Here is a 15,501-nt window from a genome sequence, read left to right as displayed (position 1 = left end):
ATGCTCTCTTTGTGTTGAAGAAATTTGACTGTAAATCATGCTTGGGCTATGTGATAGTACTGTTGGGACCCACAGAGGTCGCGTACTTGTTGAATTATTTGCTAATTACTGTCTTGTACTCAGTCAAGATTTTACTTGTGCATCATACCTCAATATTTCTTGATATTTGTTGATTCACTATGTTTATCTTTGTTTGGGTTGATCTTTGTAATTTTCGAGAGCCCGAGAAACTAGAGAGGTTGATGACTGAGTAAGGCCAAGCAACTATCAGTGAGGTAAGGATATATGGCACGTGAGTTGTTCGTGCAGGATATTATAGCACGTGAATTGTCCGTACAACACGTGAGTTGTCTGTGCGGATTATGGCGCTTGGGCTGTAGGAGCCCCTCCGGAGTCTGTACACCCCCAGTAAGTGCGGGTACCCATTACGTGTGAGTGTTGAGGGCTGAAAGCCGAGTGGTTGAGCTGTTGTGACGAGTTGAGTGACTGTTGCCTGAGAGGTTGTACTTGCTTTTCATTTGTTGTTGCATTTAGTTGCTATCTGTCATTGTTGTAAAATTCTCTGAAAGATTCTATATCCGGATTACATGAACATGAACTGTATAAAATTGATTTGACTTAAACTGCTGGATTTGAAATTATGTCTATTCTTTGCTGGAATTACTGTAAGTGAACTATAACTGTGTAGCTCGTCACTATCTTCAGTTCCTTATTTATTATTGTTACTTGCTGAGTTGGTTGTACTCATACTACACCCTGCGCTTCATGTGCAGATCCAGGTATTCTCGGACATAGCGGGTGTTAAATTTTTCGCACAGTTGATTTTCCGGAGATTCTGAGGTAGCTGCCGTATTTCGCAGACCTTGCATCTCCTTCCCTATCTCCTTATTTATTGTATTTGGTCTTAGACTATTATAGACCGTATTTTCCAGACTTGTATTCATATTAGATACTCATGTACTCAGTGACACCGGGTTTTGGGAGTAATTATATTTGTACTTGTGAGGTTTTTTCCGCTAAATTAAATCATTATGCTTTCAAATTTAAAAGACATGTGGTTTATTGAGATTGTCGGCTTGCCTAGTATTGAGATAGGCGCCATCACGACGGGTGAGATTTTGGGTCGTGACATCTGGCCTCAAATAAAAAATATTCAACTGACATGAAATATAAAATAAGAACATATTCAATATTAAGTGTCTTCTTGCTTCGTATCGAAAACGAACAACAACAACAACAACAACAACAACAACCCAGTATAATCTCACTAGTGGAGTCTGATGAGGGTAGTGTGTTTCTCACTAGTGGAGTCTGATGAGGGTAGTGTGTACGCAGACCTTACTCCTACCCTAGGGTAGAGAGGCTGTTTCCGATAGACCCTCGGCTCCCTCCCTCTAAAAACTCCCCACCTTACTCTTGGGGTGACTCGAACTCACAACCCCTTGGTTGGAAGTGGAGGGTGCTCACCACTAGAGCAACCCACTCATGTCAATGTCGGAAACGAATAAGAGTACCAAATAAAATATGATTTGGTTCTTTCTGAATACTTGGTTATCAATCCCAATGGTAATAGCAGTGCATTTAATAAGAGAAATATTTCTATCATTAGATTAAAACACAATTTGAGCAAACCAAATGATACAATTAAAAAGATATCTTAATTAGCGAAAATGAATATACTGATCAACTAAATAAAATTTTGATTGCAAAATTTTATAATAAAAATAAAATATTTTTCTATTTTTGGCTCAGCAGAAAATGATACCAATAATTACTACCAAGAAGAATACTTAAATATTTTAATACCAAACGACCTTCTACCATACATGTTTGTTGTCAAGTTTATTATTTCTTACGTATGTTAGTGTCACCATATATATAATAGACTAAGTTGATCTTCCATTGTATATATGTTGATTTTAAAGAATATGCCCGTCATGCTACTGAAAAACTTAAATACGCCGAATAACTTAGGTAATAGCACACAAATGATATATAGAAGTTTTGACAATATATAACGTCACACATGCAAAAATTATGATACTGGTCAATGTGCTTCTAAGTATATTTTTATCCCTGAATTCAACTTTCGTCTTCCGAAACTAAGGAATATCCTTTTAAATTTGTGTGAAAATAATTTTTAGTATGTTTATGTTTTGCAAATATAATAAATAAAGCACAAGGGCAAACATCTTAAATATTGGACTACATTTACCGCAATATTTTTTTTGCACGAACAACTGTATGTTGTACTTTCAAGAGGGATATCAAGATCGGCAACAAGAGTTTTGGTTAAGGCAGAACAACCAAAGCATTAGGATGAAACATAAAATATTGTCCACAATGAAGTGTTCTTTAAGACACCATCACATTAAATACTTTTAAACTATAATACATACTCCCTCCGTTCACTTTTACTTGGCATGTATACTAAAAATAGATTTTTATTTTTACTTGTCACTTTACGCATATCAAGAGAAGATAATTTTTTTTTCTTGTTATACCCATAGTATTTATTACTCATTTCAAATCCTTTTCTCAAATCCAATAAAATATGCATCAATTAATATGGGTATCATGGTAAATTATGTACTTCATTTAGTATTTCTTAAGGGGCGTGAAAAGTCAAAACGTGCCAAGTAAAAGTGAACGGAGAGAGTAATTATCTAACTAACATGACAAAATCGATCATTTGTGTAAGTTTTGATGATGTCCTTTTATTTTAAATTCAAGTATTATGCTAATGCAATAATATTTTTTCGGCATTTAGATGATTGTTGTGTTATTATACATAAAATTTCTCTTATTAATTAATTTTTATTGTTCATTCATATAAACAAATATTTAAATCATCATGTGCCATTATAAAGCTAAATGTCTAATTAATGCTAAAGCACGCCCTTAAATATTTCTTTATTTTATTTAATTTCGTTCATTTCCGTACATTTCAAGTAGTAATAACAATCAAGTGTACATCCTTTTATTTGCGATGTGGTTTACCACTTTAAACGGTAACAAGGAGTAGCTAAGATCAGGAAACCAATTCGGAATCGGAAATGCAAGGAGAAAATATAACGGATATCGGGTCTTGGGTTGGGTCGAAACCCATATAATAAAACGGGCAATTGAGTCGCTCTCTGGTCCAAGTTGGGTTATCAGTAGCGGTAGACCCGCCAGAGACTATTGTTTCATCCTTCAATTGTTTTTTACACAGAGAGCGTCGTCATCTCCGATCAATCCCGTTTCTTCATCGCCAGGATCGCCACCTTTCCCCCCCCCCCCCTCTCTCTGTATCTATCTATCTATTTATATGTAAGTCTCTTCATCCGTACTTACCAAATTTGCATGTTTATTATCAGATCATCTAATGGATCGGCACAATTAAAGTTGCTTATCTTGTTTCGAAGTTTGAAATTTCTATCTGATTACCAGTGTTTTTTGTTTTCGTATACTTCATTGATTGTCTATGGCAAATTTGTTCGGTTTAAAGAAGATTTCTTATGGATTAAATATTTTGTTGCCAATTCGTGCTTGGTACACCACACTGATGTTTTACTTGTTTGTTCCTGTAGCTTCTTGTCTTCTTTAATGGGTTAACTGGATGTGATAACTATCAGCTGCATCTCGTGTAAGTTGCACAAAAAGATAACCCAATGCGGGTTGGTTTTAAAGACTTTGGGGTTAGGGTTTTTATACTGAATAAAATAAGATTGATTGGAGGTCCGTGATTTCAATAGGATTTTACAACTCCAGCTTATATGTTTTTCTCAGGTGCTTTCAGTTGGTTAGCCAAGATTTTACTTCCCTGACAATGTTTAATGCACAATTTGATCTTTTCTTTGCAGTCTATAGCATTTTTATTTAAAGAGATTTACATTAAGGTCTTCAAAAAGTACCAGTCTTGTTACTCGCAAAGTTTAGCATTGAAAAACCTCATATCAGTTTAAATGTGTACTACTCTCATTTGTGTTCCTTTTTTAAGATCTTTGCTGGTCTATTTTCAATTTTTCGGATCATCAATTTTGGATTGGCACAATGAAAGTTGCTTATTTTCTAAGCTGAATTTTTTATTTGATTACCAGTTTTTTCCGTTTTTGTATACTTCATTTTAGTGTCTGACAGTAAATTTGTGCGGTTTATAGAAGATATCTTATGGGTTGTTTTGTTTCTTGTTGCCAATTCGTGCTTGGTATGCCACACTGCTTATATCTTGAATATTGTTTGATTGTGCTTGTTGCTTCTATGTCTTCTTTCATGGGTAAACTTGATGTGATAACTATCAACTGCATCTCGTGTAAATTACAGGAAAGGGAACTTAATGTGGGTTGGTTTTAAAGACTTTGGGGTTAGGGTTTTCATATCGAATAGGGAAAAATTGATTTGGGCTCCAAGATTTCTCCAGGATTTTAGAATTAGAGGGGGAGCTTAGTGTACTGGCTGTCATTTGTATAGTTGTTTTTTCGTAATACTATCCCATACCCTCTGCTCAAACATGGTGTGTGGATAGATAATATTCCATATCCGAGGAAGAATATGCTTAACTAGCATTTCCATCTCTAGAGCAAGGACTATATATTTATTGGTGTATTGTCCTCTGCAGTGTATATAGACTGAAGTTGAGCTGAACTGCATCCTGCTGATATCTTTTGGGAACAATATGCAGCAAGCTGTTCAGCCAAGGTCTTTTGCCAATGGATTTGGTCGTCGGAAAGGCGAAAAAGAAATGGGTACAAGGTTGGAGAGTAGAACGCAGTCTACAAAAACGACTTCCAGCAGGTTGACAGGTGTAGGTGAGAGGCTGAGAGCTGCTAACTTAGAATTGTCTGTGTTTCTTCATATCCTTAATTCTTAACTGCCATGAATTTCAGGTAAAAGGGGAGCATATGAAAGCCTTTCACATGATCGACTAGTTTATTTTAGTACATGTCTTCTTGGACATGAAGTTGAAGTACAGATACTGGACGGATCCGTGTTTTCAGGGATATTTCATGCAACAAATGCTGACAAAGATTTTGGTATGTCTGGAAAATTAAAATTAGATTTCTTTTGTTTTATTTTATCCAGTATTGATGACCCTGAACATTGTTCTGTCATGTATTCAGCTATTTTGCATTTGACGTTTGCTTCTATCATTGAACTTTGCTCAGGTATTATTCTGAAAATGGCCCACTTGATAAAAGATGGTTCCCAGGGGAGGAAGAATACTCCTGAATCTTTGATCAAACCTCCAACAAAGACTTTGATAATACCGGGTAAAGAGCTTGTGCAAGTTATCGCAAAGGTTTGTGTGTAACTTTTATGATTTTTGCTTGCAATTATTTTATTTACTTTGGTAAAAAATTCTAACTTTGATATAGTTCTTAAATGATCGACCAAACAATTGACGCTGTGATATAAGATTGTGGTGGCATTTCATGCAAGACTAAGATATAAATAGAATCAGATTTTATGGCTGTCTATCTGTTAGGTAAATCTGTAATAATGGGGCTATTGCTTTGGAATAGGGTGTACCTGCAACTTTAGATGTCTTCCAAGCCGAATTGCTGCGGGAAAAGCAGCAGGAGCTTTTGACAGATTCATGCATATCACAGTCCCAGCATGTTGAGGTAGAGAGGCAGTTGGAACGTTGGGTGCCTGACGAAGATGCTCTTGAATGTCCTGAACTGGATAACATATTTGATGGCCACTGGAACAGGTTATTAGATCAAACTAGTTTTGTTCATCTGATATTTGTCAAAAGTACTTAACTTTTCAGCTATGATGAAATTAATCACCAAACCCCCCCCCCTCAAACCCCCCCCCCCCCCCCAAACCAAAAAAAGGGATCATGATTTATCAACATGTAGTAGAAATATCCTGTGTTCTTGGGTAAACTGACTATTACAATGGAATATTCAAGAAAAGAATCTGCCTATGGTTACCATCTTTTTTTGATGTTTACCCATTCCTAATTACCCTTCTGCGTGCTGAAAATGTTAAACTTCAAGTGGGATTTTGTTTGATTTTCTTGAGGTAATCATACTCACATAAGCATTTTATTGATTTGACTCTTCTCTCTCTCTCTCCTTAGACCGCTGTTTACTTCCTTTGTTTTGGAAGTTGTTTGTGATCTTCTTCCATTCTTTAGAAATTCTTTTAACAGATATTTTGGAATGAAAGAAAGGACAAAAGCAAGGGGAGAAGGTGAAAGAAAGAATGGGAGGAGAGGGAGGAACGAAAGTATTAGTTTTTGTTTTGTTTTACACACTACTCTCCCCAGACCCCACAAGTGGGATTGCACTGGGTATGTTTGTTGTAGAAGCCTAGAAGGAACGTAATGGGTCCATGGAGATGAATATCCTTCTTGAAGTATTTGTTTTGTTTGTAAGCCCAAGATTTCTTGGATGTTGCAGAAGTTCCATTAAAGAGGCCTCCTTTTCCCTCTGTTCTTGATTTTTTATCCCTGGCCGTGTCTCTCCAGTCTATCCTTCTCCCCCATTTCTTGGCCAAATATTCAACCTGGAAAGTGAAATATTAGGAACTCTCATTTTTTTCCCACCCTTCGCGTGAATTAAATATCCATAACCCTAAGCATATCCGAATTCAATGTTTTCTGGAGTAGGGAGTTGAGTTGAACTGTGCAGGATATTAGACATGGAAAATTTTCATGTTTAACCCTTTCCGAAATCATTCAAATCCTTTTCTGATGTCTCTAGGTAGAATGTGGTGGAAATCGTTAGTTCATGCTTATGTTCTGCTTTTCCTTTGAGCTGCCTATTACAGAGGGGAGAAACCCGCGCCTTTCCTGTGTTCAAAGATCTCTTCTACTTCTTAATTTGAAGATTATTGATAGTCAAATTTGATTTTGGTGCTCTTTTTCTGCTCATTAGTGGTGCCAGATGATTGCTTGGAATGGTTGCTCCACAGCTGTATTCTTCAATTAGTAGCGATACATGCCTATAAGATTTCTTTTTCCCCTCTGGTGTCAAATTTTTGCTAGTTGTGAATTATGTTTCTTTAGCAAGTGTTTACCGGCTGTCTACCAATATGACAATGTGTTTCACCTATTATGTCACTGAATATGTGCTTGCAGGGGCTGGGATCAGTTTGAGGTCAATGAAACACTATTTGGAGTAAAAAGCACATTCAATGAAGAACTTTATACTACAAAGCTTGAGAAAGGTCCTCAAATGAGGGAGTTGGAAAAAGAAGCTTTAAGAATAGCTAGGGAAATTGAGGGTGAGGAAACACGTGATCTTCATCTAGCAGAGGTGAGATTTACATCGTTACCTTTTTCTTGTGCAATGTTCTAAAACATGATAGCTCTGTTGCTTAAAGATATGAGTAATGAAACCGAGGGGTCCTCGCTTCACATGTGCGTAGTAAAGCAACAATGAGCAATGAAAGCGAGGGGTCTTTACTTTACATGGGCGAAGCAAAGCAACTTCAAAGAAGCGTGAGCGTCCGATAGTAAGGCGCAAGCGATCCGAGCGAGAAGTCGCATCTTTAATTTGACATTAAAAGATAAAAAGAATAGTAAATGGTGCTGTTTACTATCTGAATACTAGGACGCCTTTCCAGATACACTTCAGTGTTCTCTTCATGTCTTTTTTCTTCTTCACTGGTTTGCAACAACCTTTCTTTGCATCTTATTTTTAATATGATTCATTGTTCTATTCGCCTTTCCCTTTTTCTCTATTTCATTTTTTGTTCTCCAATTCTTGATTTATAGGATGAATGCTAGGGCAATAACGAAGTGACCCTTTGCCTTGTCAAAAATATCAAATAAGAATGACTCTTTGCTATTTAAAATTTATTATTACTAATGTTACTAAAACTATTATATATGTTATTGATGTTGCAAATTAACTTTTTATGGCCTTCTAGTTGAAAATAAAAAATAAAAAATCAAATTTGTAATTGAAGTTATCTTCTTGTGAGCTTGCTGAAGTACACTTTAATGGTATTTATTTGAACGGTTGAATTTATTATTTCACTATTTTTATGAGATATTGAATTCGGTAACTTTAATTACTATTTTGATGCTATAAGAACTGATTCTCATATGCTAGGGAATTTTTGCATCATCTGTAAATTTTGCACTTAACTTCAAAGCGTGCTTCACTCACATCTCGCTTAAACCCCTAGGAGTCTTGTTACTTTTTTGCTTTCTGCTTTTGAGAACACCGATATCGTTAATCCTTGGTTTTCTTTCCATCCTCTGATGGTTCTTGTTCTGCCTTTTGATTTTAATTTTCTTCACTTGTTTTGGAATTATATTTTCACAGGAGAGAGGAATTCAACTTCATGGGAACCTTGAAGTTGATGAAGAAACCAGATTTTCAGCAGTTGTTAGAGGGGTTGATGATAGTGGATATGATGACTGTGAGGACATACTGGTGGATTCACGTAATGATGAAACATTCACTGGCACGAGTGTTGGGAAAGTTGTTGATGGTGCAGAATTCTCATCAAGATCTTCCTATACGGTATGGGTATGCTCATTTAGGCTCATTGTGTCTTGCATAAACTATTCCTTTGTGGAATGAAAACTTTATACGTTTGTGTCAATGTATTGCTAGGTAAGGTTTTATGTCTGTGCTTAATTTATTTTCGACAAACTGAGGCATTTAATTGGGATATACCTGATGTAGGAAGATGGTTTTCTAACTATTCAAATGTCTCAACTAGTTGGAAACTTTATCGCAGAGTAATGCTGTGAAAGTGCTGGCAAATACAAGAACTATCCATGCCTTTTAGACATAAGTCCTGCTAGCAAGAAATTTCTCTTAACTTTCATAGATCGAATGAAATGGTTTAAAGTGGCACCCAAAGATGTGACTTAGCGGTCAATGAAGTTTTAATGAATGGGAGACTAGGATTCAAATCCCAACAGAGGAAAAGAAATGTTAGGTGATTTCTTTTCATCATTCTAAGCTTATAGAGTTGCCCCATACCTGTGTTGGTGGGAGGTAGCAGGTAAGCGGTTGACTAGTTGAGGTGTGCGCAAACTGGCCTTGTATACCACCAATATCAAAAATACAAAAATAAAAGAGGTCTTTAAAGTGTCTGTGTTCATGTGTTAGTTCTATGCCTTTGATTTTCTGCTTGTATCTTAAGATCACATCGCCAGTGTTAGTCTTGCCTTATGTCTGTAGGATGAATTGCAATCTTCTCAGTTGAGTACCAGCAGGAATGTCTATCAGACTTACTATGATGATCATAGCAAACAGTCATCAGCTAAACATGTTTCTCAAAGTGCCTCGATGATGGATGAGAGCAGGTTGTTACAGTCTTTCTTTCTGACATTCTGACTGTTCTTCTCTACCTAGTCTGACAAGTCTACTTTCTCTTATCATGTTTTCTACTTTTAAAAGAGAAAGCTTAAATACAATAAACTCTTACCCCCTTTAGCTATCAAATTTTTATTGCTCTGACCATGTATTCCTTTAGGGGGCATAAGATCACCTTCAGTGAACATGATGGAGCTAGTTGCAATGATGAGGAGATGAGAATGCAAATGGTAGCTGAACTTTAACTCCCTTAAATGCTTATTGCTTTCATTAAAAATCTATTTCTTTTTTTCTTGCTTGGAAAAACTCTCATGGTCAGTACTCGTTGTTTCTTGTAGTTAGCTGATGAGGCTCAAACATCAATACTTGAAGGTGAGTTTCTCTTGAGGTTCAACTAGTCAAATATCCATGCCTGCAACTCCTAAGGATAGGTTTCTTATAAATATTTCCATTCTTGCTACATTGCTGCTAGTTGACTTGTATCCTATCATCTTCTCTTCGCTTTTTTCCCCCTCAAAATAGCTCCGCTCAGAAATTGATATTTTAATATTAGGGTGTTATACTCATCTAAAAGAAAAAATTGTTGTCTGCCGCAAGATTGTTGAGCATGTGACTTTGGTCCTTCGCCATCAGTAAAAAAAAAAAAAAAAAAAAAAAAATTTTTTACCACGTCAATGTTCTGATCTACTGCCCACCAGCTAAAAGAATGGCTGGTGGTGGTTGGTGAAGGTCTAGCTAGGTAAGCTTCCAATGATGCTAGGTTCCTTGTAGCTTTTGCACATCTCAAAAAAACTTCTATTTTAACGTATTGTATACTGAGCAGTCAAAATAGGTAATATAATTAATCCTGGTAGCGTCACTTGTATATCATGAGAATCAAGGATGCTAGTGGCTCCTTAAAGAGACTCTTTTTAATGGAAAGTTTTATGGTGAACTAAGTTAGCCTCCCTTTTTAATTATAGTTTATCCCCTTCTCGCTCATCTTTTAAGTGTTTAAAAAATGTGTGTCTGCCTCATTTTATTGCATCTCTGTTGATTTTAAGGTTTTTACATGTAGATTCCAAGTCATCACGACTGAAAAAGGAAACGTCGGATAAGGGTGGATCATCTGCGGATGTCTCCACATCGTCTGCTCCTCTCAAGTGCCAGGATAAGATCGCAGGTTCTTCTAGTGAAAAGGGGCCTGTTGCGTCTTTCAAGAGTCAAGACATTGCCCGATCTGCTAATTCTTGTGTCAGACCTAGTAGTTCTGCTTTATCATCTATTGATAAAGCAGGTGCTGCATCTAGCAATGGATTGTCACGTAGCTCTTCAGTGAGTTCATTTTCCTCAGAAAAATCCACATTGAATCCACATGCTAAGGTAAGACTTCTTCTTTGATACCTTTTTCTATTCAACAAAGGATGACTATCAGCAAGCAATCATTTCATGAAGTTTTGATGGGCTCTTAGTTTAAGCAATCTAGTTATGCTTCTGTTGAACGTTCTGGCAGGAATTTAAATTTAATCCCAATGCGAAGAGTTTCGTCCCATCTCAAACGACTTTAAGACCGGCATCTCCAGTGTCTGATAATTCCTTCTACTATCCAGCTGGGGTGGCTGCTATGCCACACATGCATGGCATGTCTGTGGGCATTGGGGTAATGATGCTTTTATGTATTATTACTGATTGGTGTTGCTTTTATGAATGTTCGTTTTTATGAATGTGGCTTGGCTGGGTACTTTTGATGCCAAGCATGGTTTAGTCTTGATGATCTGGGTTTCATTGGGATAGGCAGTTTCCATACTGGTATTTCATTCTACATCTGTCCAACTCTATCAAATGAAATATATTGTCCAACTCTACTTGCAAATGATTCTCTCTCCTTTTTTTTTTTTGGTGAAATGGTACGGAGTTGCAAATGATTCTTAGGAATGGTAATTTAGTGGAATAACTGAATCTTAAAAATATTACATAATATGTTCACCATAATGGTCTGAAAATCAGTAGTTTATTGTTACACCGAGAAGAGCACAAAAATAACAGTGAACCTATCATAACCTCGTCCTTTATCTGGGCTTAAGACCAGCAGCGTGGCCTAAGTTTGAGGGATGCCACACAAGGACTTCCGAAGGGTCATCTGGCCTAGTACTTCGCCCAAGCACACTTGATTTTGGAGTTTTACGTATAGTAAACGGTAAAAGGGTAACAGTCACCTTGTTTTTTTGTGTCGTTAATTGATTCTTTTCCATCTTTTAAAGGTTAATGTATCATGGATGCAATTCTGTTGACTAGGGATTAGTGAGATCCTCTTTAGACTAGATTTTTGGAGTATTCTTAAGGAACTGAGATGCAAGATTGAATTGCAAGCTATTTTCAAATTGCTGGATAGCCGGTGAAGTTCACAAAGAATCTGTTTGCATCTTTGTGAACTGGACATGCTGTTGCTTCTCTCTCTCTCTCTCTATCTCTCACTTTTTCCTTTTTGGAGGGTGGGGCAGAGTGTTCTGATGTTAAATGTTGCTAACGTACTATTTGCAGGTTGGTCCATCGTATGCTGGACATCAGCCTGTTATATTTAATACACAGGCTACACCTGCACCGCAGCCATACTTTCATCCAAATGGACCTCAGGTTTGTCCTTTTTTTGGTCATTGCCCATAGTACGTGCTGGTTGTTCTGCCTGTAATCTTGGAGAGATTTGGTCAATGCACTAGTCGTTCTGCCTATTATATTGAATTGGATTGCATAATGTTTAAAATCTCCTCCTTTGATTGCAGTATGGACAGCAGATGATGATTGGTCACCCTCGGCAAGTTGTCTACATGCCAACTTACCCCCCTGTAAGAATCTTTTTCTGGCATGTACCCTTTACTTTTTCGGTCTTGCAGTCTTCCGGCCATTTTTATAGCTCTCATTGTGATAAAAGTCAATTTTGGGTACCTTGCTTGATAATGAATTAATGATCATAATGGTCCTTAACATAGTAGGCAATGCTTAAGAGGAATTTTCCACAAAAATACCACAACACTATCTACACCTTAATATCAAGCAAGTTGTCGTCTGTCATATTGCTTATGCTTCTCTGAGCCGAGGGTCTATTGGAAACATCCTCTCTATCTCCACAAGGTAGGGGTAAGGCTGCGTACACACTACCCTCCCCATACCCCACCATGTGGGATTATACTGGAGTTTTTGTTGTTGTCGTCGGTCATATGAATTCTCATTATCTATGTCACTCCATTTAAGCTTGTCTCAGTCCAATTTACAACAACATAATAACTAGTATAATCCCACAAGTAGGGTGTACGCAGACCTTACCCCTACCTGGTGAGATAGAGAGGTTGTTTCTAATAAACCCTCGGCTCAAGAAAAGGTGAAAGAAGAAGAAGAAGAAGAAGAAGAAGAAGAAGAAGGGAAAAGTAGCATCAAATAGTAACAACAGGGAAAGAAGATAAACAAAGCGAACAAAACAACAGTCAACTAATAGAGATCGAAGAATATGAAAATACACGAGTGCTACTGATACTACTTGGAACTCTCGATTACCTACTAGTTTTTTACCTTAATTCTCAACCTCCACATTCTCTTATTGTGGGTCATGTCCTCAGTGAGCTGAAGCAGCGCCAAGATCAAGAAGATCAACAACAGGGAAAGAAGGGAAAAGTAGCATCAAATAGTAACAACAAGGAAAGAAGATGAACAAAGCGAACAAAACAACAGTCAACTAATAGAGATCGAAGAATATGAAAATACACGAGTGCTACTGATACTACTTGGAACTCTCGATTACCTACTAGTTTTTTACCTTAATTCTCAACCTCCACATTCTCTTATTGTGGGTCATGTCCTCAGTGAGCTGAAGCAGCGCCAAGATCAAGAAGATCAACAAGATCAACAACAGGGAAAGAAGGGAAAAGTAGCATCAAATAGTAACAACAGGGAAAGAAGATAAACAAAGCGAACAAAACAACAGTCAACTAATAGAGATCGAAGAATATGAAAATACACGAGTGCTACTGATACTACTTGGAACTCTCGATTACCTACTAGTTTTTTACCTTAATTCTCAACCTCCACATTCTCTTATTGTGGGTCATGTCCTCAGTGAGCTGAAGCAGCGCCATGACCTGCGTAATCACCTCTCCCTAATATTTCTTTGGCCTACCTCTACCTCTTCTCAGATCTACCATGGCCAACCTCTCACACCTCCTAATAAGAGCATCTATCTTTCTCCTCTTCATGTGCCCGAACCATCTCAGCCTTGACTCCCGGACAAGCCTTGTCCTCTACGGGGGGAACTTCCACTTTGTCCTGAATAACTTCATTCCTAATCTTATCTCCCCCGGTATGCCCACACATCCATCTCATCATCCTCATTGCGGCTACTTTCTTCTTCTGAACATGGGAGTTCTTGATTGACCAAGACTCAACCCCATACAGTATGGTAGGCTTAACCATCACTCTATAGAACTTACCCTTAAGCCTCGGTGGCACATTCTTATCATACAAAACACCGGATACGAGCCTCCATTTCATTCACCCCGCACCAATACAATGTGAGACCTCCTCGTTACCTTGGATTATAGACCCGAGATACTTGAAACTACTTCTCCTGGGGATGACTCGAGTATCAAGCTTCACATCCATGCCTGCTTCATGAGTTCCGTCACTGAACTTGCACTCGAAGTATTCTGTTTTGGTCTGTCTCAGTCCTATTTGATAAAACAAAATTAGTTTTTGTAGCACCAGAAATTCTCTACCTTGTTGGCAAATAAGTCCTTTGACAAGGCCAAAGACTCCTAATGAACATAGGACTCAAATGCCAATCTAACACGTGCTTAGTTGAGCATGTCCCAATGTATTTTGCATTTCAAGGATACACCATAGATTGGCTAGCTTCACGCTGTCTATCTACAACTCTCTCCTCTTTTATCAAGAGTTGGGACTAGCAATATAAGCAAGTTCACACTGGCAATATGATGGAATTTCCCATTTATCTGATGATGCTTCTGCTGGTATAAGGATAATATAATAACAAACTATCAGCTTTAGCTTTCTTTCTTTATCTTGATGCCAACAGGAATCGCCATATAAGGGAAGAGAGTATTGACCAGCTGGTTGATGACCTGCATCGCTTGGTGGCGCAATTGCTGATATGTGAAAGTAGTTTCTGACAGTAGATTGCATGGATCATGTGTTGGTGCATAAAGTCCTGCTGGCTGATAAAATAGCTGCAATTTCCGCCTGCTGGCTGAAATGGTTCTGCTCCTGTGTATGTCAAATTAGTTATTTTGGTTTTCATAATCATAGATTCTTTTTTTTTGTAAGCTCTTTGGTGTTTCTTTGGCGTGCTGCCTTATATTTTTCTTCTTCAGGTGTTTATTTTCTCGACAAAATTTTAACCAATCTGTGGTTGTTTGTGAAATTCTTTTTTATTCATACTTGTATCATGTTTTTGCTCTTTGATAGCGTTTGCTGGTGCAATATGGTAGTTCTATGGACGAATTTGCATTTTTCTAATCTGATTTTAGTATTGGTGTCACTTCCTCGTGCCTCTGGCAATTTAACTGCAGTCTTTGCTATAACGAGCTGGTGCAATAATATTCATGACACTGACGTCGCCATGTACGAGGTGGTCAAATGGCATTAATTGTCCATTTGTAAGAGGCCATATGATCCGTTAAATTATAAATGCATGTAGTGTAAATAAAGAAAGAATTGGCGTTTTCTTTTGCAAGGCAAAGATATTTGGAGGAATCCTGTATCGAAGTCTGGGAATTTCTTTGTGTCACACCTCCTGTTTTCGGGGAAAATGATTTTTTCTAATTAAAGTAACATTATTGAAATATGATTGGTTTATTTTATTTTTTAGAGTTGCCGCTTGGAATAATTGATTACGGTGTTTCAAGTCATCAATTTATTTTAAATCCCAATTTAAGGAAGTTTGACTCTGTTTAGGTCTGCAAAACACAGAAGACTGGGTAAGGAATTCTATTAACCCGAGAGAAGGTGTGAGATACACCCGAGTACCGTGGTTTTAGCACGGTCGCTTAACAAATTACACTTCTTGATTTATTCGGATTATATATATTTTAAAACCTTTTATGCATTACTGCTATACCGCTTCGAATTATGTATTTTAAATAATTATGGAGTTTATTTGAAACAAGTCACGATGTCGTGCACTTGTTGTTTTGTACATATTGTAAATCACGTCACGTGAAATGAATCCGCTTGAAAACATGAA

General features: G+C 37.3%; 1 protein-coding gene across 5 annotated transcripts; it reads left to right on the top strand.

Moving 5' to 3' along the window:
* The first annotated feature begins 2,988 nt into the window (after positions 1–2,988).
* Positions 2,989–14,796, top strand: LOC104102921 (polyadenylate-binding protein-interacting protein 4-like). 5 transcript variants are annotated; one of them, XM_070197839.1, is made up of 15 exons: positions 2,989–3,312; positions 4,601–4,790; positions 4,869–5,015; positions 5,148–5,281; positions 5,505–5,695; positions 7,073–7,250; positions 8,268–8,468; positions 9,138–9,262; positions 9,433–9,502; positions 9,611–9,644; positions 10,330–10,634; positions 10,765–10,911; positions 11,793–11,885; positions 12,032–12,094; positions 14,335–14,796. In XM_070197839.1, exons 2-15 carry the CDS (start codon positions 4,658–4,660, stop codon positions 14,362–14,364), a joined length of 1,851 nt encoding a protein of 616 aa, XP_070053940.1. In that variant the 5' UTR covers positions 2,989–3,312; positions 4,601–4,657; the 3' UTR covers positions 14,365–14,796. The 5 variants fall into 5 exon arrangements, with proteins under 5 accessions (XP_070053940.1, XP_009609057.1, XP_070053939.1 ...); XM_009610762.4 differs by having other exon boundaries at positions 3,182–3,312; positions 8,268–8,474; XM_070197838.1 differs by having other exon boundaries at positions 3,219–3,316; positions 8,268–8,474.
* The last annotated feature ends 705 nt before the right edge of the window (positions 14,797–15,501 follow it).

Source organism: Nicotiana tomentosiformis, chromosome 3 (genome assembly GCF_000390325.3).
Source record: "Nicotiana tomentosiformis chromosome 3, ASM39032v3, whole genome shotgun sequence".
NCBI classification, from domain to species: Eukaryota; Viridiplantae; Streptophyta; class Magnoliopsida; order Solanales; family Solanaceae; genus Nicotiana; species Nicotiana tomentosiformis.
This window is presented reverse-complemented; position numbering and strand designations above follow the sequence as displayed.